We start from the raw sequence: 25,165 nt of genomic DNA, 5'->3' as shown, positions 1-25,165 counted from the left end.
CACCAAAAAGTCTTCAGAATCTTTCATTTTGAAATTTACCGAGGAGGATATAAGTAGAACCATTGCATATAGGACGCACATCCGATTTTTCCGGGCAAAAGTATTTCAACGTCTCTATATGTAAACCCTATAAAGCAACAGTGACCTACAAATCAAATTTCAGAATTCAAGCTTTATCCACTCACTCAGGGGAAAAGTTAGTATCATTTAGTACTTTTCGAACAATCATAGTAAGCATTGGCAAATCCACCTTCCTTTCTCAAAACTATATACCAACAGTGGCTTGCATATCAAGTTTCAGAGTTTCCCCTCTATCCCTTTACCCAATTCGCAATTTTCTAACATTTAGTACCTTTCGTATAATTTCAACGTTTCATATCTCAATCCCAGACACCAACAGTGACATCTATATCAAATTTCTGGGTTTCGGCTCTATTCCTTCACCCAATATAAAATTAAGTACTATTTAGAACTTTTCGTAAAATTATAGTACCAAACCCACCTCCATATCACAATTCTAGGTACCAACACAGATCTTAATATCAAATTTGAGGATTCGAGATCAATCCCGTCATCCAATACTAAATTTAGTACTTTTAATACTATTATAGTACACATTTCCAAAATCGCCTCTATAGCTCAATTCCAGATAGCAATACAGACTTCAATATCAAATTTGAGGATATCAGCCAAATAAATAATTTAGTACTATTTAGTATTTTTCGTACAATTCTAGTACACATTTCCAAAACCAACTTTATGTCTCAATCCCAGATATCAACAGAGACCTGAATGCCAAATTTGAGGATTCCAGTCCAATCCTGTCACCCACTATCGAATTTAGTAACATTTAGTACTTTTTGAACACTTCCTCTCACTTCCAGAAACCAAAAGAGACCTCAATATAAAATTTCGAGATTCCAGCTCTATCCCATCACCCAATACACAATTTAGTACCACTTAGTACTTTTCGTACAATTTTTGTACGCATTTTCAATTTCTCCTCTATAGCTTAACCACAGACACCAACTAGACATTCATATCAAATTTCTGAATTTCGTCTCTATTTCTTCACCCAATATCAAATTTGATACTATTTAGTACTTTTCGTACAATTCTAGTACTCATTTTCAAAACGACCTCCATATCTCAATCCTAGATAGAAACAAAGACCTCAATATGAAATTTCGAGATTCCAGATGTATCCCTTTACCCAATACCCAATTTAGTACCACTTAGTACATTTGGAACAATTATTATACGCATTTTCAATTTCTCCTCCATATCTTAACCACAGACACCTACAGTGACATTAATATCAAATTTCTGGATTTCAGCTCTATATTTTTACCCAATATCAAATTTGGTACCATTTAGTACTTTTTTAACTAGTATAGTACACATTACCAAAATCACTTTCATATCTCAATTCCAGATTCCAACATAGACCTCAATATAAAATTTCGAGATTCCCGCTTTATCCCTTCACCCAATACCCAATTTAGTACCACTAAGTACTTTTCGGACAATTATTGTACGCATTTTCAATTTCTCCCCCATATCTTAACCATAGACACCAACAGAGACATTCATATCAAATTTCTGGATGTCAGCTCTATATCTTTACCCAATATGAAATTTAGTACCATTTAGTACTTTTTTTAACAAATATAGGACGCATTACCAAAATCACCTTTATATCTCAATCCCAGATATCAACAGAGACCTGAATGTCAAATTTGAGGATTTCAGTCCAATCCCGTCACCCAATATCAAATTTAGTACCATTTAGTACTTTTTGAACAAATATAGTACACATTACCAAAATCACTTTCATATCTCACTTCCAGATTCCAACACATACCTCAATAAAAAATTTGAGGATTCCAGCCCAATCCCGTCACTCAATACCCAATTTAGTACCACTTAGTACTTTTCGAACAATTATGATACGCATTTTTAATTACTCCTCCATATCTTAACCATAGACACCAACAGTGACATTCATATCAAATTTCTGGATTTCAGCTCTATATCTTTAACCAATATCAAATTCAGTACTATTTAGTACTTTTTGAACAAATATAGTACACATTACCAAAATCACCTTCATATCTCAATTCCAGATTCCAACGCAGACCTCAATATCAAATTTGAAGATTCCAGCCCAATCTCTTCACCCAATACCCAATTTAGTACTACTTAGTACTTTTCGAACAATTATGATACGCATTTTCAATTTCTCCTCCATAGCTTAACCACAGACACCAACAGTGACATTCATATCAAATTTCTGGATTTCGTCTCTGTTTCTTTACCCAATATCAAATTTAGTACTATTTGATACTTTTAGTACAATTGTAGTACACATTTCCAAAACCACCTCTATATCTTCACGACAGACACCAACAGCGACATTCATATCAAATTTCTGGATTTTAGTTCTTTTCCTTTACCTAATACAAAATTTAGTATTATTTAGTATTTTTCGTACAGCTATAGTACACATTTCCTAAACTATCACCATATCTCAATTACAGTAGCCACAGAGACATCAACATCAAATTTGAGGATTGTATACATTTTCGAAACCAACTCCATATGTCCAGGCTTCACATGAACTGCGACTTTAATACAAAATTCCAGATTTCAGCCACTATTTGTTCACAAAATACCAAATTGTACGGAAATTAGTGCTATTGAGTACACATAAGTACGAATTTCCAAAATATGCTATATAGCCCAGTTCTACACTCCGCCAGTAATGTTAATTTCAAATTTCAGGATTCCAACTCTATAGGTTCACCCAAATCGAAATTGTATCAAATTTAGTACCATTTAGTACTTTTCGTGCACATAAGCACAAATTTTGAAAACTTCCTCCGTATCCCAATCCTACATTCCGCCAGTAATGACAATTTCAAATATCAGGATTCCAGTTCCAGCTGTTCCTCCAAATTCATGTTGTACTAAATGTAGTGTCATTTAGTACTTTTCTTATACATGGGTACACACTTCCCAAACTATATCCGACTCTACCGCTAGGCCTATTTCCCATTCCAAATTTAAAAAAAAAATAATTACAATAATAATAATAATAACACATAATAATAATGATAATAATAATAATATAATAATAATAATAATACTAATAATAATAATAAACAATAATAATAATAAATAATAATATACATAATAATAATACTAATAATAATCATATAATAATAATAATAATATAATAATAATAATAATAATAATAACACTAATAATAATAATAATAATAAATAATAATAATAATAATAATATAATAATAATATAATAATAATAATAATAATAATAATAATAATAATAATAAAAAATAATAATAATAATAATATAATAATAATAATAATAATAATAATAAATAATAATAATAATAATAATAATAATAATAATAATAATAATAATAATAATAATAATAATAATAATATAATATAATAATAATAATAATAATAATAATATAATAATAATAACAATATAATAATAATAATAATAATAATAATAAAATAATATAATAATAATAATAATAATAATAATAATAATAATAATAATAATAATAAACAATAAAATAAATAATAATAATACTAAAATAATAATAATAATAATAATAATAATAATAACAATAATAATAACAATAATAATAATAATAATAATAATAATAACAATAATAATAATAATATAATAATAATAATAATAATAATATAATAATAATATAATAACAATAATCATAATAATAATAATAATAATTAATAATAATACTAATACTAATATAATAATAATAATAATAATACTAATAATAATACTAATAATAATAATAATAATAATAATATAATACTAATAATAATAATAATAATAATATAATAATAATAATAATTAATACTATAATAATAATAATAATAATAATAATCATAATAATAATAATAATAATAATAATAATAATAATAATAATAATAATAATTATAATAATAATACTATAATAATAATAATAATAATAATAATAATAATAATAATAATAATAATCAATAATAATAATAATAATAACAATAATAATAATAAATAATAATAATACTAATAATAATAATAATAATAATAATAATAATAATAATAATAATAATATAATAATAATAATAATAATACTAATATCTTCAAAACCTTTTTCAACACTGCATTAATACATCTTAAATGCTTTGGAGGTGCAAATAAGCCACAAACGTAACAAAATTTATTTTTTTTTGACACTCCATTTCTTAACCGTTAGAACACTTACGCACTGTTGTTGATAACATCAATGTTTTTAATATCTAGGGTTACTAGGACATTAAACATATATAGGTATATACTGGCTGAATACTCCAAAAATTGAATTGCTCGTAAAAAGTTTAAATGAATTGATCTAGAAAAACTGGGAGATACGTATATTTTATTTTGAGCTATATTTTCAGAATCTGGTCAGTTTGATCGTGGGTGAGACCAAAAGTTTAAATTTGTCGTACAGTGTTACAATAGATACCCTCTGCATTACCAGAAGTTAAAAAATATTGATTTATTTCTATAAAATTAAGGAGGCAAAATTAGTTATTTTTATCAACCAGGTAATGGGTAGCAACTTATAGAGTGAGCACGTCCGGCAACAAAGCATAAGGTCAGTAGTTCAAATCTCCTCTACAGCACGAACAAAACGAAGAAAATACTATGAGCTTGTTGACGAACATCAAGTAACTGTATGTCATAATGCAATATGTTATACATATTTTTATTTCGATAATCGGACCAAATACTAGTTACAATTTTAGTCAATTATCTTTTTCTTTTTTTTCTATTAATCTTTAATTCTTACTAATGATGTAGTGAGTTCGACTTATTTTCTAAGTGAAATTATTTATTTCTTCCACATATACTTTTTGAAAATTACTCTTAAAATTTTTTCCGATTATCTAAATTTATTTTTAAAATATATCATCGCAACTGACCTCTTCTGAGCCATATACTATAATTTCAATAATTAATTTTACTAAATTTAATATTACAGTGGCTGCAATTTAAAATTTCCCTTCACCAAAATAACGATGGCCGACTTGCCGACGATGCAAAGTAGGGTCGATATTTTCCCTGTAACGAAGACAAAGCAGCCATTGCATCCTTTAGTAAAATACTAGCACATTGTTTGTATTCCCAAATATTCAGTACCGAATCGATGAGGGCTTCACATTTTGCCAGACCCTGTTTAACCTGTGCCAGAATAGCTTCACCTTCTGGCCGTGCTTCGATGGGCAAATCATATTGAATATACGATTGTGCCGTATTTACGATGGATTGTGAGAATTGAAGGGCTTCTTGAATTTCGGGATCTTGTAGAGCGGTATTATTTGCTGATTGGCCGTTTATAATGTGAGCGTTGAGAAGCTGAAAAATAAAATAAGAGGTTAAAAATTTAAGTAATTTTTTTTATTTTTATTATATCTCTTAATTATTTTACCATTTATTAACAACGAGGATTATGAATATTGGAGAGGGTATTAAGAGGAACTGTTTTGCCAACCTATATTTCATATCTCCACGATAATGCAAATGCAATCAAGCCCACGCCACAATTGGCAGTTTGGATTCCGATCAGAATATTAAAATATATGGATGATATTGATGTATGAATCGTAATTGAATTTTTGACTTGTAGTCGATCAAGGCTATTTAAATTTCGAACCACAGAAAACCGAATACAGATATGGATGAGTTATTAGTTAAGAACGTGCTGGTAGCTTTGCAATATTTGTTATGATGATTGTTGGGGAAAAGCAAAAATATAAAGGATTTTTTTAATATATAATAGGTACAGGGTGAGATAAAAAAAAAAAACTGCAAAAAGTCAAACGCTACAATTTTTACATTTTCTTCTATTTTTGTGGATGAAAGCAAAAATGTCGGAAATAGCATCAAATTTTAGAATACGTTTAGATTTGATCGAATTGGTCACCATTGATACGAATTATGGCCTTCAAGCGGCCAATGAAACCGTCACACGCTTCCAGAATGTTGCTCTGTGGTATTTTGGCCCATTCCCGGCGAAGCGCTTGCTTGAGGTGATCCATACTTTGGTACTTTTTAGTACCAACCTTGCTTTCCAAAATACTCCAGACACAATAGTCCAACTGATCGGTATCCGAAGATTTTAGTGGCCATGGTGCGCTAGAAATGAAGCGAGGAACCTAATTTTGTAACCATTCTTGGATGGCGCGTGCTGAGTACGATGGTGCTGAGTCGTGTTGGAATGTCCAAGGTATGCGGCCAAAATGTTTGCATGCACAAGGCTTTAATGCACCCTCCAGATTATTTTTGCGATAATATTCGGCATTTATTCTGATGCCACGGTCGATTGATACGTGCGGAGAGCGACCATCGGCTGTTATGGCAGCCCACACCATCACAACCACACCATGGCCGGCGCTTGAGTTCTGGTTGCCAATCGAAGGTGCCCATTTTCAGCTGACCTCTTTGGCAAGTAGACAGTTTCATTGGCCGTTTAAAGGCCATAATTCGTGCCAAAGGTGACCATTTCGAACAAATCTAAACTTATTCTAAAATTTGATGCTATTTCCGACATTTTTGCTTTCATCCACAAAAAATAGAAAAAAATGTAAAAATTGTAGCGTTTGACTTTGTTGCAGTTTTTTTTATCTCACCCTGTACATATTATATTTTGAAAAAATCCGTTATATTTTTGCTTTTCCGCAACAATTATATTTGTTTGTTTACAAACTGCTGGGCAACGAATGTTTTCTCATCGGAGAAAACCAAATTCGGCAGTTCACCACTTTCGGCCAAGCGAAGGAGCTCTTTAGCGGTTTTGAGTTTATTTTCTTTTTGTGGCGGTGTGAGTTCTTCTTTACCAGTAGGCAGGTTAAGCTCGTAAATGGGCCATGTCGGTCCACGTTTTCGTATAGCACCCATATGACGGTACCTCCCGATATTCAGTATTTTCATGATTTCAGCGAAATTATTTACCGGAATTATTTCAAATTTCGTATTTGAAGTTCGTAATGGGTATTACAGCCTATGACAAAATTTTTTTATGCAGGTCCAAGTCTTCCTATAGCCCCCATATAACGGTACCTCCCGATATTCGGTATTTTGATGTCTTCAGCAACAATATTCACCGGAATCGTTTCAAATTTCGTATTTGAAGTTCGTAATTGGTACTACAACTTAGTGCAAAAATGTTGTATACAGGTCCAGATCTTCGTATAGCTCCCATATAACGGTACCTCCCGATACTCGGTATTTTCATGGTTTTAGCGACATTATTTACCGGAATTATTTTAAATTTTGTATTTGAAGGTCGTAATCGGTACTACAGCCTATAACCAAACATTTTGTATGTAGGTTTACGTCTTCGTATAGGCCCCATATGACGGTACCTCGCGATATTCTGTATTTTGATGATTTCAGCAACATTATTCAGCGGAATAGTTTCAAATTTCGTACTGGAAGATCCTAATTGGTACTACAACCTATGGCAAAAATGTTGTATGCAGGTCCATATCTTCGTATAGCCCCCATATAACGGTACCTCGTATAGCCCCCATATAACGGTACCTCCCGATATTCGGTATTTTGACGATTTTAGCGACATTATTTACCGGAATTATTTGAAATTTCGTATTTGAAGTTCGTAATGGGTACTACAGCCTATTACCAAAAATTTAGTATGTAGGTCTACGTCTTCGTATAGCCCCCATATGACGGTACCTCCCGATACTCCGTATTTTCATGATTTTTTGCGACATTATTCACCGTAATGGAACAAATTTCGTATTTGAATTTAGCTGCTTTTTACTTGTTGATTTTGAAAATGGTTTTTTTAAGTATTTCGGGTAAAAAATGAATTTTTCTATGACAAATTTTAGAGATTTTCCACCATTTTTGTATGCTAGAAGTCCTCGGAAAAGTATTAAAAACTCAAGAAAATCTCTTAAACTTTTTATAGAAAATTCATTTTTTTTTTGCCAGAAATACTTAAAAACAATTTCAAGGATCTTCTGAGCAAAAATTTGGAATTTATATACAAGGATGTCTTGCACTTTCATGGAAGCATTTTTTCAAGGATATTATAGAAAAAAATGGAGTTTCCTTATGATTTTTTTCAAGTTTTTAACTTCTTCCCTTTTTTTGCAAGATTTGAACGACCTGGAAAAAATTGAGAGTCTCGTGGTATTTTAAATCGCCAAGAAACCAAAATAATCAATTTGTTGAAAATAATTTCAATATCTTCCAGACAAAATATAGAGTAATTTTCAAGAATATTCATTGCATTCAATAATTTTTAATAATACTTCATTTTTTGGTCAATCGCTGATCGTATATATCAATCTTCAATTGGCTGATACTTTTTAACTTGTTTATTCGATTTTTAAATGAAAACTTAGTCTTTCAATTTTTTTTGCGAAAATCACTTACCACACAGAATGCCAATGAAAATAATGTAATTTGCAACATAATGCCGTATTATCGCGATTTCCGCACTTGATTCTTTACTTAGTGGCCGACTCCGTTGAAATGTGGCTGCAGCAACAATTGCCTGTCTCGTTGTTACGTCTTTACAAATCTTCACAACTTTTCGTTTAGATGTTCTTTTTTTTTGCTGTGATTTGATATTAACTTAAGATTAGATAGCTCAGTCGGTTTTTTATTACGGTAATAGAGTGAGCGAGCGAGTGAGTGGTGAGAAGATCGGCAAGAAGATTTCATTGCACCTGTCCCACATCCAAAGCATTTGCGTGGTGTTTGTGTGTTTGTTTTGGTGTCAACGCCCCCTACCTCTCCCGCTGCCCACCATTAGCGTCGACAATTTAATGGAAGTGAAAAAATGTGACACTTTAAATGTGGGTTTTGTTGGCATTGTTGCTATTTTGTTAATATTCACGTTTACATTATGTCAACTCATACATTTTATGAACAGCGAAAAAGGTGAGAAGGATTTTACGTCGCCGTTTTATTTAATTCTATTATGAGTCAGTCGCTTTATCTAGCGAAACATTGTATAAATATTAAAATTTCATAAATTTATAGAGTTATTATTTTTGTTGTTTTTTTGTATGTAATAAATATTTTAAGTGAGACAACTTTATCTGAATTAACTTTGTTAGTACTACCTCAAACTGGGAAAAGTTTGGTCTGGGAAAAAAATTGGAAAAATTTGTAAGAAGTAAAGGGAATGAAAAAGGAAATGTAAAACGAGTAAGCAAAGGCTATAGTCGTGCGGGGCGGGCCATGTGATACCCTACAACACTACAATATAGTAAAAGGCCCCTTATGTCCAAATCCGTTTTGGAAGATTTCGTGATTGAATTGATGTCATAGCGCCGTTCCCATATGTTACCCTTAGCTTGTTGTCGGGGGGCATTTACCCAATTTTTATGTACTCCGTGTTTTTAGGTATTCAAAACAATTTCACACGAAAGTTGTGATAAATTTTCCAGCTGAATATAATCTAAATTGCCCAATATTTACGCACTCTGTTGTGCAGTAAAATTCATTCCACCCGCTGTCCTAAACTCTAACTTCATGCGAGATTTCGTGTCATTTGGTCTCTATTTGTGACCTTTATAACGGCTGCAAAGTCAGGAACATTTTTAGATGTTGGTTCATTTCAACCCCTAACTATATTGCGGACATCTTTAAAAACAAAATGCCTAGCCCTTCTGAGCCTAATCCTACCCTAATGAAAATTTTCGTGAGGATCGGACGATAATTGCAATATGTATATAATAACCCCAAACTGTGTTGTGAAGTGAAAAAATATTATAAAATGTATACTTTAATATTATAAGTCAGAATGAAAAATTCGCATGCGATAAAAAATATGAAAAAATAAAATATGTCACAAAATTCTACAAAATCTATATTAACATCTTTATCGGCATTTTTTATGCGATTTTTTAGATTTTATTCTTTAATGTTAAGGGAGCATTCTGAATTAACAAAATTTGTAAAAATCGATCCAGCCATTCTTGAGATATAAGCATTCTATCTAACATCCCCTTGGAGCAACTGCAAAATCAGGATCAATAGGGTTCTATTCTGACCCTATCCCAACCTCCATTTTCAATTTCGTGAAGATCGGGCCATAATTGCGGCCTGTAGCGTGATTACAAATTAACAATGACAGACGGACAGACGGACGTACGGACATACATAGCTAAATGCTAAACATTTATTTCTAATTTTATGCGAATAAATGATAATCAAAATGTTCAACTTTTGTGGAGAAGGTGCCACAACGGGTGGTCCCATACACTCCTTTTTCACATAAGATCCCTGGCAGAGAGAGATATTTTGATATATCAAAGATTCTGTGACTTGTTTCGCAAGTTATGAGATACGTAAATACTAAAAATTGGCAACCTTTGTGGGGGAGGTACTAGAAGAGGTGGACCGATATCTATCATTTTCACATCAGATCTTGTATCAGTAAAAATATGCAAAGTTTAGAATAATTAGAGGTTTTTTTTTCTTATTTTATGGGAGATAAAATCATTTAACATTTTAATCCGTTGTGGGGGGAGGTATCAGGAGGAGTGGATCGATATATCCCATCTTCACGTCAGATATTTGTTAATACAAATATTGGGATGTGTGAAATTTGAAGAGAAATGGGGGCTTATTCGCATTTTCTGAGAGATATAATTATTCAAAGTTTTGACCCATTGTGGGGAAGGTATCAGAAGGAGCGGTCCGATATATTTCGTTTTCATACCACATCTTGTGTTGGTAAAAATATTGAGATGATCAAAATTTGAAGACAACAGAACTCTTATATCACATTAAATAGGAGTCATAATTATTCAAAATTTTGGATGCCCTTTGGCCCTTTGTGGATGTTTCCCATCTCCATACTAGAATCGGATGCTCATTTCGTATTTTACGAGCGTCATGGTTATTCAAAATGTTAAACCATTCTGGGGTAGATACCAGAAGGCATAGTCTGTTCTATTCGTTATTGATATCAGATGAATCTACATATATCCCATCTCCACACTGCATCTAACGTTGATAAAAATATTGACATATGCGACATTTTATAAGATTTATAATTATTCAACATTTTGACCCTTTGTGGGGGAGGTACTTAATGGAGTGGACCGATATATTCCATTTTCGTACCTGACCTAGCACTGATAAAAATATTGGGATTTGCAAACTCTGTTGAAACTTGGACGATCTCTTGTTTTTCTTTTAAGTAAATTATTTTACCTGAATATTTTGACCTTTTATAGGGGAGGAACCAGAAGGAGTGGACTAATATTGCCCATCTCAGGACTCCATCTGTCCCCTCCGACTAACAGGATTCGTTAATGGGAAAATTTGAATTGCCGGTAATACATTGACACAGGAGCTTCGGGCTTACTGTCCTAACAGAAATCTAGAGAAGTTACATATAGGTAGTCGTAGCTTCGCCTGACTACATTATCTTCTGATACGAGTTCACGATCCTCGTACATGACCCGAATGAAATTCTTGAAAAATATCTTTAAAAAATCCACTAATTGTATCCAGAAAGTCGAAAAAATATTTTTTAATTATTCAGAATTCTCGGCCAGTAAGACCTTGAAAAATAAGGAAAGGGAATCCTTAAAAAATACTACCCCAGACCTATTAAAGAAAATCTGCAATTAACATCCTCGTCTAGGATGAATAAAAATATTATTTTTTAAGTATCGAAAATTCCTTTCCGGTAATTATTGAAAATATTAAAAAAAAAGAATCACGAAGACAACATTAAAAGAAGTAAGCAAAGGCTATAGTCGTGCGGGGCCGACCATGAGATACCCTACAACACCACAATAAGTTAGAAGTCCCTTTATGTCCAAATTCATTTTGTAAGATTTCGCTTTTGAAATTATGTCACGGAACATTGTCCAGATATTACCCTTAGCATTTTTAAGAGGGACATTTGCTCAATAAGTTATTGTGGTCCTTTTTACAGCTAAGTATAATCCAATGGTCATCCAAAATGCTAGAATTCTTTCCTGTCCTTAACTCTCTTCTCAGGCGTGTCGATTAGCTTCAATTATGCGAACAGGAATTTTTTCCTATTTTTGGTTCATTTCAACCCCTAAACATATTGCGGAAATCTTAGAAAACAATAGGCCTAGCCCTTCTGAGCCTAACCCTACCTTTGTGAAAATTTTCGTGCGGATCGGACGATAATTGTAATCTGTATATTATAACCCCAAGTTGAAAAAATATTACAAAATATACACTTTAATATTGTAAGTCAAATTGAAAAAATCGCATGCGATAAAAAATATGAAAAACAAGTAAGCAAAGGCTACAGTCGAGCGGGGCCGACCGTTGAATACCCTACAACACTATAATAAACGATACAGTGTATATAGGCGAGATACTCGGAAGAATTCCACAAGATATCGTGACAAATAATAAAAGAAAACCATCAGGTTTCGTTCTCTAATTTTCGAATAACAGCAACTTAAACTAATTTGCTCATTTCCAATTTATTGGTAATTAAATGGTCTTCCTAGATCTGGAACCAATATTCCCAAAAGACCTATAATCTCTCAGAAGTGGCAAAATATTAACATTTATTATTGGTTTTTGACTGAAACGCATCTATAGGAGATACAGACATTTGACTATATTCTTCAACGAAATCAGCGTTAACGAAATAGTCAGAAGTGCGTCTTTCCTGTATTTGTGAATTCTCCAAAGAGTCACTGGAATGGACATTTTCGTATTTTGTCTACAAAAGTTGGCAAACTATTTCGCATGGATGGCCATCCAAAACTGCTTGGCTTTTGCAATGACCGGTAACCCCCATTCAAATGTGCGTGAGGATCGGGCGATAATTACGACCTGCTGACAATTTTGAAGTTTTGTTGGTCCATTTCAACCGCTAAATATCTGGCGATCATCTCCAAAAGAGTAGGCTTCTATTCTGACCCTCATTTTATCCCCATGCAAAATTTCGTAAGGATCGGGCCATAAATGCGATCTGTATATGATATCCTGATATCCTAACTACTTAGTTTTGTTAGCTGTAGAATATTACCAAATGTTTAATTCAAATGAAAATATGCCAAAAATATGACAAAAATTGAAAAAAATATGAGAAAATTTTACAAAATCAATATTTTTATCTTTAGAGAGATATTTTTATGCGATTTTTTAGACGTTTTTTCTTTCCTGCCAAGAGGTCATTCTGAATTAATGAGAACTGTCGAAATCAGTTCAGCCGTTCTCGACATATAAGAGATTTTTCAAGCATATCTTCTTTGATAAACATATGTATCGCACATATTTTGCTATATATCTGATTTCTTGGATGTTAACATCAATGTAAAGATCAGAAGTAACCTTGTCATGGCTTTGTGATTTCGCCGGGATTTAAAATATTCGCGGTTTAATGAAAAATTTTGAATTTTTTCAACACAAAAGATATGGTCTATTTTACCCGCTAAATATTATCCGATGACCACCCAAATTGGTAGGCTTCTTCCCCGCCTTGAACTCTAGCTACATGCGAAATTCCGTATAGCTACTACAAAATCCGACATTTTTTCAGTATTTGGTCCATTTCAACCCCTAAACATTTGGCGATCATCCCCAAAAGCAATAGGGTTCTATTCTGGTCCAAGCCCCACCTACATTCTAAATTTCGTGAAGATCGGGCCATAATTGCGACCTGTAGAGTGATTACAAATTAACATGGACAGACGGACGGACGGACATACATAGCTAGATCGACTCAGCTCGGCGAGCTAGGAAGATCCGTATATAAGTTAATGTTAGAAGTTAAAGTTTATTTCACACTGCTATGGTGTTTCTTTATTTTGTTACTAACATTTATGTTGCGGTGCTATGCACCTCTCTTGTTGGATTTACAATTATGAATCCTTCAACTTAAACTAATATTATACTGCAGCCTGGTCGTGCTCGTTATTACGCTGAGTCATCACTTGCGGTGCGCTGGTATTAGTGCGCGTGTTTGTGGCGGATGACTGCCCTGGTGTCATATTCCTGTTGATTTGTCGGACTGCTTGCGCGGCATAATGATGGGAATGTTTACTAGTGGTTTGCATATTTAGTTTGATGTTTATTAGGGTGAGCCGTTAACTCCTCCCTCTCGAATTATCAAGCGTCTCGATTGATGTGTTTAGAAATATGGCAGATTATAAAGACTGCCGCGTTGATTCAAGTTAATATTGTGGTTTGCTAGTTGTTTTGTTTTGATAACAGATTCTGTTGTGCCGGCTGCCAATTGGCTTTCTGACACAGTCATTTCTATTTGAGGTCTAGACATTCCTTCATGTGGGGTCATTTTTATAATTTTCATACTAGCTTTGCGCCTTTGCCTCATTTTTACTGCCATCAGGAGGATGACCAATGCTAATATGAGACTGATGTTAAACATAAACTGGTCTTGAATTCAGTATTTAGACGCTCGATTCTTTTATTACTTTCACGTGCAACGTTTTTAGTAGTTGTAGAGATAGTATTTCTTCGGTGTAGTTGTTTCTAGCTGAGTGTTTTAGTAGCGCAGGCAACGGTTTGGAGTAAGCAGCTTCTTCGACGGTGAAATTTTTGTTGCCTATCCTAATTGTAGAATTACTAAATCTTATTAAATAAGTTCCTGTTACATTTTTTTCGTTTCCATTTATGACAATATTTTCTTTTATGTTATTTATCAAAATTAATCCAGGTTCTATTTCCTCTAAATTATTAATGTGATCTGCATTTACTATTGAACAATTATGTGGGCTATTAGTTACTAATTTAGGAATACATGTATTGTTTGTTATATGGCTACATTAGATTCTAGACATAATTCAATACCATTTATTTTTTGACAAGGACTTTTAATTCCAAATGTTGCTCTTTCACATTTTACAATTTTCTTATAATCAAGATTTAAAACAGTATTTTGATTTTTTACAGGTCTTATGGTTATGACATTACAAATTTCTTTTACAGTTTTGGGAATGCTTATAATGTAAATTATATTAGTACTATTGTTTACAATTTTTATTCGTGCGAAATTTAAAGCTTGTTCAATGTTTTGAAACGGGATTTCATCTTGATTAAATATTTCTTCTATTTTCCTAATTTCTATTTCCGATAAAATAAATGTGTTTACAATGTTGGATTTTGTTAAATGAATGGCCGAATTAATATTCGTTATTTCCTCCTTTAAAATTTCAACTTTGTACTTTGCCTGCAATATGAGGGTATTACGGAAGTCCTCACTAGTCCTTAAAATTTTTGAAATACTATTTGTCGCATTCGTTATCTCCTGCATTCTTTCTATTAGATCTCTGTTGATTATTAACTGGTTATTGCTGTTGTCTGTTAACTCATTGATTTTGTTTTTCAAAAGCATAAGGTCATCATGGTCTGGACTACCTGCCAGCCATTTCCACGCCGTTCCAATCTCATCAAGAGATCTTTTAGATCTCTCTTCAGGCATTAGCCGATTTATAAGGTGAGATAGGGTAGTGATGTCATTATGTAGGAAGGGGAGTAGTGGGTGGTTGTCTGGAATTCCTCTGGCCAAGTCGTCCTTGATCCTCTCTAGAGTGTCATGATATTCCTTGATGTTAATAACATGCAAAATTTTGAATGTCCCTGTTTGTATTTTTCCTATTCCACTCTCTATAAGAACACTTCTGATTGAGAGTAGTCCAATATTTCTGTGACCCCTAGGCAACCTGTAATTAAGAACTGGAAACCCGGTAAATAAGTAAGTCAGTTTCTGATATGACTCTTATGGACTATTCTCCCTGATTGAGTCAGGACAGTTGAGTGCCTATTCTCCTTTACAACTTCTTCTTTGAAACGTTTAGATAATTTGGTTCCTAATCTCTTGTTCTGTTTGACAAATATTTTCTGACCTTCTTGATATTCTTTTGGTTCTTCCCTAACACGATTATGATTTGCCAAATCATTTTCCTGTTTCCTCAAGAGTCTTTCGTAGTTGTTAAGGCGAGTCCTTTCGTAGTCCTCTGGTCCAAAGGTCGTCGGTCGTCCAAAAAATAGATCTACGGGTTTCTTTCCAATTGACGAATGTATTGTGTGATTGTACTTGTTAACGCTATCTTGCAATAGCTCCTCAAAAGAGTAATCGGGTCGCTCACACTTACTGCAACGCATAATTTCCGATAAGGTCGAATGGAATCTCTCTATTTGCCCATTAACCTCGCTCTTATAAGGCGGTGCCGTAAAAATTTCCATGCCAAGTTCGTCTTCCAACATAAACCGAATGGTCTGAGAATTGAAAGATCGCTCGTTATCAAATACAATTGACTTCGGGACCCAAAGTAGAAAATTATTTCTCTCAATGGTTTCCTAATGTCTTCAATGCCTTTGCCATTTATCATTCTGGTTACTGCGAATTTTGTAAATTTGTCTATTGCGGTTAAAACTCGAAACTTGTCTGTAGAGAAGATATCTATGTGGATTGTATGCCCAGGATAAGTTGGCATAGGTGTCTTATTAAGTTTGGGAGCGTTCGGATGTCGCTCATACTTATTTTCTTTACATACTTTACAGATATTGATCACATTCTTTATTTTCCTAGTCATGGAAGGGAAGTAATAGCTCTCTAAAATTTGTCTCCTATTCTCGGCATTATTCCTATGTGCTCTGTTGTGAGTCTCAATAATGATTTGTTTTTGTCTCTCCTCATCAGTAACATCTTCAACCATTGTTCGAGCGAATCGTACTTTAATGTTTCTGAAGTGATGAGGGTACAGTGCTTGAATCATAAGCATAACTGGCTCTGAGGTCTTGATGCCGTTGACTACTGTAGGATTTAAGTATCTCTTTAATATGACTTTCAGATCTGATTCCGCTAGACTGGTTTCTTTAATGATATGTCTATGGTAGGAGGGAAATACAATGTTAAATTCATATGAGGAAGCTGATGATTCCTCAATAATGATCTGATTTTTGAAGGTATTTATTGGCACCTCAGCGGAAGGAATTAGGTCTTCCGATGAGTCCTCGGCACTGTGAACCGTGGGCGTTAGGGAGTTAACATCTGTCACTGGTGGTCTCGATAGCGTGTCCGCGACTACATTCGTGCTACCTGGTTATAAATTAACTCGTAATTATATTCTTCTAACTGTGCCTTCCACTTCTTCATCTTCACATTTGTGTTCTTGTTGCTTAGCGCAAATGTCAAAGGTTGATGGTCGGTAAATATCTTTATGCTTCTTGCTCCATACAAGTAACAATTCAATTCCTTTAAAGCCCAAATTATCGCCAGCATTTCTTTCTCATTTGTCGCATATTCCTCTTCTGCCCTACTGAGAGTTCTAGAAAGGTATGTGATAGGTCTATTGCCTTGAGATAAAACTGCTCCTAAAGCGTATTTCGAGGCGTCAGTAGTGAGTTCAAAGGGCTTATCAAAGTCGGGATAGTTCAAAACGACTTCCTCCGATACCAAACAGTTCTTGAGCTGTTTGAAACTTTCAATCTGTTCGGAATTCAAATTGACACTGATTTTTTTTGACTGGTTTCTCGGGGTTTTCCCTATATCGCCTCTCATCATGGAAGTTAATGGTTTGGCTATTTGAGCATAGCCCCTTATGAATCTCCGATAATGTCCGGTCAAACCTAGGAACGATCGCAAGTCATGAACTGTTCTGGGTTGAGGGAAATTAACTATGGCCTTAAGTCTGTCTGGGTTTGCAGAAAAACCTCCTTCCTTTACATTGAACCCTAAGAAGTCAATTCTTCCTTTAAGAATTCACTCTTGTCCAAATGAACTTTCAGATTAGAGTCTTCCAAAGTGCGGAATATTATCCTCAAATTTTCAATGTGTTCCTTTTTAGTCCTACCAATATCAAAATGTCATCAATGTAGACGTAGCACCGTTTCCCTATATGCTCTCTAAGAATATCATCTAGAGCTCTTTGGAATATTGCAGACGCGTTACGTAGTCCAAATGGTAGTCTTGTGAACTCGAACTTTCCATTCTTGACGGAAAAAGCTGTTTTCTCAATATCGGATTCCCTAAGTGGAATCTGATGGAATCCGCTCTTTAAATCTATGGTGGAAAAGTATTTCTGTTCGCCTAAGTTAGCCAAGATTTCTGTAATTTCAGGTATGGGGTATCTGTCAGGTCTAGTTATCTCATTAAGTTTCCTATAGTCAATAACCATGCGATATTTTTTCACACCTGAAGCATCTGGTTTTTTTGGTACTATCCAAACTGGAGCATTATATGCGGACCTGGAAGGGCGAATTATCCCGTCCCTTAATAGTTCTTCTATCTGTTTGTCAATTTCGGATTTCAGTGCCATTGGATACGGATAGGATTTTGAATAAACTGGACTATCACTACTCGTATTAATTTCAGCTTGTACGATTGTTGAATAAGTGAGTTTTTTATTGGGATCTGCAAAAAGGTTTGGATGGTCATCCAAAATATTCCTGACTTCTTTTTCATCTTCGGGATTTAGATGATTTAAACGTAGATTCATGTTATTAATCTCATCAATTTGCAGCTCTTTCAAAGGAAATTTCTTTCCATCCAGAATTGTGAGATAGGATCTCCAAGTGTAAATCACTGCATTCAAAGATTTCAGGGTATCATTCCCTATTATCCCATCAAAGGTCTCTAGACCAGGAAGGATGTAAAATTCTAACTTTCCGATCCCGCAATTAAAATGTCAATAAAACTATGGGTCTCTATACTAACTATGCCGCCTACGGACTTAACATGAAAAGGTTTCTGGTTCTTTAGAGGGTTTCTAATAAATTTGCCATTAATATAATTTTTGTTCGAACCGGTGTCTATAAGAAATTTAAGTTCGTTGCCATTTTTCATTCTGAAAGGGAGGTATGGCAACGTTGAAGCTAGTCTAAAAAATTAACGTCATCTACAATTGCCAACTGATCGTCTAGATCCTCCTCGTACGCTTCGTCATAGGAAACCTCATATTCCTGTTCATCAGAACCATTCATTTCATCCGGCTCTGCATCCTCACGTATTTGGGCCTCAACATTAAACATTCTCTGCTGCTTTTGCGGCTGATGAATATTTCCTGAATTATTTCTCTTAAGTTAGGCTGAACATTGTTAAAAGCATTACTCAACTGTGGCCTATTCTGATAGTTTACCTGCCTAGTCTGTATTGATTGATCCACGTCCATTGGTACAGCAGGTTTAGGAGGAAGTGGGGGTCTGTATCCTCCGTATTGGGGGTGTCCAAAATTATTCACTACTGGAGGTCGATTCGAAAAGTTCGCCGGCCCTCCGTATTGTTGTTCTCCACTTCGGAAATTCCGATAACGATATTGAGTAGGGCCTCTGTACCTTTGGTCACCTTGAAAATTCCTATCACCAATCGTCAGCTGTGGGTAAAAATGTCTAGGAGGGTTAGTTTGGGGGATCCTGTTTGGTCTCGATCCTTTCTCGGTAGCGTGTGAATACGCACACCTAGATTACCTAATTTTAAACAGGCATTTAGAGCCTGAGGCAAACTTGTCGGGTTTGTAACACTCATTAAGCTTGGAAGATTACCATTAAGTCCTCGAATAAAGGTGTCCAAAGCCTTGTCCCTATATGTTTGGGTCAATACATCCAAAGCCTCGTTCCCTATATCCAGACAATCAATCTTGTCCAGAATCAAAGACAAATGGTGGTAAACCTTCTGGTAAAAATCTGTTATGGTTTGCCCACCCTGAGATAGGACGGTCATTTGATACTCTAAGGTCGAAATATCTCTCTTATCTGAAAAATGAAGCACTAAACACTTTCTTATCGCTTTCCAATTTAATGGGGTCCGATAAGACTCCAAAGCCGTGTCGGCCTCACCAACAATTTTATGCCTAACAGTGTGTAGAATTGTGAAGTATTTGGTTGTTCCCCTTTGTGACTCATAAATGTTCATGGTCCTATCAACAGCTTTCCTCCACGAACTAAATTCTCCTGGCTTGCCCGAGAATTCCCTTAACGTCTTCACTATGTCTGGTATTCTCTCTCCTTCTGAGATATCCCCAGATCCTTCTATGTCGACATCTTTAGTGGCGGTAACATCCTCCCCCTGTTTGAGAAGGTTTGCCACCGTCTCACTTATTATTCGTTTCACCTCATTAGTCTGACTTTCCGTAAAGGGATTAAACCTTACGGGAGCTGCCCCAGAAGGCGAAGATGTCTGTCCTGAAACACTCATAGCTTCGACCCTTGTTATTAAGTTGTCTAAATCTTCCGGCATTGGCCGCTCGAAAAAAAGGAGAAAAAGAAACACCAAATCCTAGTTCTCGTCACAAATCTATTATCAAAATTTCTTTTAACTTATTTCAGCACGGATATGACTCTTTAAATTTGGATGCCACACTCTATTTTTTTGTTTAACTTAATCTAACATTTCATATTTCTTACATTTGTTAATTTCGCACAAATATGATTTTTTTGTAAATTTAGATGTCACACTTCATTTTTTGTTTTACCTTACTCTAACATTTCTTTCTTCTTACTTTGTTATTTTTGTTAAACGTATTCTAGCACAAATATGATTTTTTGTAAATTAGATTTCACACTTTCACTTTCTGTGTTATTCCTTATTTTGTTTAATTTTATTTTAACATTTCTTCTTTTTTACTTTTGTTAAATTTATAATAACTTACTAATAATAATTTGATCATTTTCCTTATATCCCGGTAGTCCGCTAGTTCTTACGTAACATCCTTTTCGTACTCCTACTCAGGAACGGTTCTCGTACCGGCTGTTGGGATGTTTTAATCCTTGTGGTTGTTGGGTTCTAGGATGTGTTGATCCTTGTAGTTGTTGGGCGCCAGTTAATGTTAGAAGTTAAAGTTTATTTCACACTGCTATGGTGTTTCTTTATTTTGTTACTAACATTTATGTTGCGGTGCTATGCACCTCTCTTGTTGGATTTACAATTATGAATCCTTCAACTTAAAACTAATATTATACTGCAGCCTGGTCGTGCTCGTTATTACGCTGAGTCATCACTTGCGGTGCGCTGGTATTAGTGCGCGTGTTTGTGGCGGATGACTGCCCTGGTGTCATATTCCTGTTGATTTGTCGGACTGCTTGCGCAGCATAATGATGGGAATGTTTACTAGTTGGTTTGCATATTTAGTTTGATGTTTATTAGGGTGAGCCGTTAACTTATACTTTCCTATATGGGAAACCAAATTTTCGAGGTGTTACATAAATTCTGGCTCAATCAAACTTATAATACCCCCAACACATAGTGTTGTAGGGTATAAAAATCACGATTCGGACGAAGTCCTTGGGAAATTTTTAAAGTCAACTATTCTCAGCCAGTAAGTCCTTCAAAATTAGGTTAAAATTGCAGGATTCGGAAAATTCTTAAAAATATATTAAAAAATATATTTCTGGTCCAGAAAGTTTATGAAAATTTATTTTTTTAAAAATGCTTGTCCCAGAAAGCCCTTAAGATATATCACGATTCACTTGTGAAAAAATCCATATTTTATAAAAAAAAAAACGATTTTCGGGCAAGAAGTCCTTATAAAATATGTTCTGTCCATTGCATGATTCCCGTTCCTTGAAGGCATTAAAATATGGTACCAGAAGGAGAGGACTGATATCTCCCATCAACACTTTAAGTTTAGTGGTGATTTCAATATTAAAGTATGCAAAGTTCAAAGACAATCAGAAAATAATTTTAAAATTATTATTACGGCTTGGGAGGCACAAGAAGTAAAAAATCGATGTGTTCCATGTATTCAATACGAGTTTGACAAAAAATATTACTAAGTGCCAATTGTAGAGAAAGTGGGATAATCGATTTGAAATTTTATTCAAATTTTGGGCATATTAAATATATAACCCTCTGCAGCCATAAAAAAAACTCTATAATAAAATTAAATAAATGATCTCACATCATTGAAAACTTTTTTTTTTATTTTCTTTTAAATTTAAATTTACAGCTTTTCAATTGATCAAGACAATTTGAATTTGATGACATCTATTCTTGTTAAATCGTCTCAACATTCTTCTCGATATAATGAAAAAAGTCTCAATTCCTTTTTTTTCCATTCGAATCCATTTCAAATTCAAGTTCCTTGAATATTTCAATATTTTTTTTTGTGTTCCGTGTCAATGAAACAAATTTTTGATAAAACGTTAAGTGAAATGTGCCAAATATACTTGCGAGCATTATTTGCAATATTTCTCTATCATGGGATTAGCCTTGTGTGAGAGAAAATGTATGTGGTTGTGAGTGAGAAATGGGGAGAGAAGTGGGAAGAGTGTTTGCGTCTCCAAATCATATTTTTCATTTTTAAGCTATTCGAAGAAAAATCCGTATTTGGCAGCTGAGCCACTAAAATGCCATCAACTATTTAATGCAGTTTCCGTTCCGTTTTCATGGACCTCCAAAAACATGGCTGACTGGCTGGCTGACTGCCTTCCTGAGTGTTCACTTTTGTATGTGAAGCCAATTTGGATGGATTTGCTGCTCAAGTACATAGTTGTGGTTGGTTGTTCAGCTGGCTGGCTGACTGGTGGCTGCCTCATTCCTTTGGTCCAGTGTCAAGTGTTTCCCTGTTCAATTTTGGGCAAGAGTGGGCGAATGAGTTGAGTGAGGCACAAAGTGGTTTAGAGGGTCAAACAAAGCAATTTTTTGCTGTAGGACGGAGGGTGGGGGCTACCATCGAAGTATGGACGATGATGATGACTTAACTGTAGCTAAACTCTTATATTTAGACATTGATGTTGTCGTTTGTCGCGCTACACTTGAAGCTGAGTGACTTTTACTGTCGCTGCATGCAATTGACGCCTTATTGAATTGGCCTTTTCTTTTTGGCGTGCCATGCCATGCCATTCCATTTCGGCGTTGTTTGGCTTGTAATCGTTGTCGTTGCTAGGTTGTAAGTGTTGTTGCTGTTGGGTTTCTTTTTTTTTGTTTTTTCTTTGAAAGGAGAACCTCCATAGATTGTTATTGATGCATGAAATTTGGCAATGTTTTGTAAAAAATAATTGCAATTTAAGTGAAATTAAATATGCCATAATTCCTTTATGGACCGTGAAATGTGGTATTATGTTGGAGCTCGATAGAGCCTGGAAACGGTGAAGAAATTTGGGGCTTAAATCGAAGGGATATTATGTTGATAACGATTTGTATGTATACCTGCGAATTTTTTTCTGCTGTAAGTTCCACATTTGAGAAATATGTTTGCAAACCTTTGTAAGGGAACCAATAGGTACGGATAGTTGGTAATGTGATGACAGGCTTTCTCCTTATACTAGAGTAGCTCGCCGAAATCCAAGGGTTCGTACATAAATTTCATTGTTGATATAATATGAGTATGAACCTATAATGTGCTTATTCTAGGCTAATTGAATATACCCTAGTAGCCTTCGGTTCAGTTATGATCCGGTAAATGATTCCTCGACTGGAGACCAGGATAAGTTGAACTTACCCTACTAGCCTTTGGATCGGTGTTGATTCGGGGAATGATTCTTGGACCCGAGACCTGGATAAGTACACGATACACGGAGCAGCGAACCATGGTTTGGTCCTCATGATTTGGGATGAATTTTATGCGAGAGGCCTTGATAAGTTTTCACGCAGGGAGTGAGGGAGGGCAAGACTACGTCTACAAGAGATCCAATCCGTGGTACTACAGATACATGGAAAGCTGCGGCTGTAAGAGGCCTTATTGAGTACTCTTAAAAATCTATAACGGGTAAGTTAAAAAAAACTGCAACAAAGTCAAACGCCATAATTTTTACACTTTTTTTGAAATGAAATCAAAAAATGTCGGAAGTGTCATTAAATTTTAGAATAAGTTTAGATTTGTTGGAATTGGTCACCTTTGGCATGAATTATGGCCTTCAAACGGCCAATGAAACCGTCACACACTACTTGAATGTTGCTCTGCGGTATTTTGGCCCATTTCGGCGAAGCGCTTTCTTGAGGTAATCGACACTTTGGTATTTTTTTAGTGCCAACCTAACTTTCCAAAATACTCTAGACACAATAGTCCAACAGATTGGTATCCGAAGATTTTGGTGGTCTTTGTGCGCTGGAAATGAAGAGAGCCCAAGGCTTTAATACACACTTCAGAATATTTTCGCGATAATATTTAGCATTTATTCTGATGCTAAGTCGATTAATACGAGCGGAGAGCGACCATCGGCTGTTATGGCGGCCCACACCATTACCATGGCCGGCGCTTGAGTTGTGGTGGGCAACCGAAGGTGCACATTTTCAGCTGAACTCTTTGGCAAGTAAACATGATTATTTTGTTTGTTTACAAACTGCTGGACAAGGAATGTTTTCTCATCGGAGAAAACCAAATTCGGCAGTTCACCACTTTTGGTCAAGCGAAGCAACTCTTTAGCTCTTTTGAGTCTATTTTCTTTCTGTTGCGATGTAAGTTTTTGCACTTTTTGGAATTACAATGGCTTTACTCCGAGCTCATTTTTCAATATTTGCCGAATGGAATATTGCGATATGTTAAGCTCACGAGCCTGCGACGCGGGTTTCGAGCAAGTCGCCTATTTACTTTCCGAAGCATTTCTGCTGATGTTGCTGTTGTCTTCCGTCCAATTCCTTGACGTCGGGCTACGCTACCTGTATTAGGGTAACGAGCGATGGTACGAGACACAAAAGATTTATTCACATTTAAATGCTGGAGTGCTCTAACGATAGTCACTTGTGGTTTTCCAGCCAAATATAAAGAAATCACACTATCACGCTTGAATTCCGTCACGAATAACTTTTTTTTTCTGAAAAATTCTCACCAAAATGCTTTTGTGCGCTTGTAAACAATATGATGAACTCTCACTGGAATAATTTTAACAGCTGTCGGACGAGTGGCTTAGAAATGCCAGTAGTCTGAATTTGGTTGCATTTTTTTTCATCTCACCCTGTAAATGACCCTGCCTTGCATCTATTGTTAGCTGCAATGTTCACGGACAGCGATTTCCATCAAAAACTTATTATTTTATAAAGAGTAATCATCTAATGATCAGCAATGTTTTTTAATATATGATTTTATATTAACACACCGCTTGAGCTAAGAATTTCCTCCAAATAAAAATGTAATTTATATTTATTAATACAAAAAATTATTTATTAAAAGCCCCAATGAACTACTTCTCTGAT

At 34.6% G+C, this 25,165-nt stretch overlaps 1 protein-coding gene across 1 annotated transcript; it reads right to left on the bottom strand.

Annotated features, from left to right (window-relative positions):
- Positions 1–5,029: 5,029 nt before the first annotated feature.
- Positions 5,030–8,636, bottom strand: LOC131800961 (uncharacterized). Its single transcript, XM_059118865.1, has 2 exons — positions 8,491–8,636; positions 5,030–5,442 (listed from the first exon to the last, which is right to left on the bottom strand). Exons 1-2 carry the CDS (start codon positions 8,527–8,529, stop codon positions 5,092–5,094), a joined length of 390 nt encoding a protein of 129 aa, XP_058974848.1. The 5' UTR covers positions 8,530–8,636; the 3' UTR covers positions 5,030–5,091.
- Positions 8,637–25,165: the final 16,529 nt, after the last annotated feature.

This window comes from Musca domestica, unplaced genomic scaffold, assembly GCF_030504385.1.
Source record: "Musca domestica strain aabys unplaced genomic scaffold, Musca_domestica.polishedcontigs.V.1.1 135, whole genome shotgun sequence".
Lineage (NCBI taxonomy): Eukaryota > Metazoa > Arthropoda > Insecta > Diptera > Muscidae > Musca > Musca domestica.
The sequence above is the reverse complement of the archived record's forward strand: the minus strand, read 5'-3'. Positions and strand labels throughout refer to the sequence as shown.

Excerpts from the sequence above, each read along its gene's own strand:
- LOC131800961 (XM_059118865.1), bottom strand. The coding sequence starts at position 8,529 with ATGTTGCAAATTACATTATTTTCATTGGCATTCTGTGTG. Across the intron at positions 5,443-8,490 it reads TTTCATTGGCATTCTGTGTG|CTTCTCAACGCTCACATTAT; the intron begins GTAAGTGATTTT and ends TTTATTTTTCAG.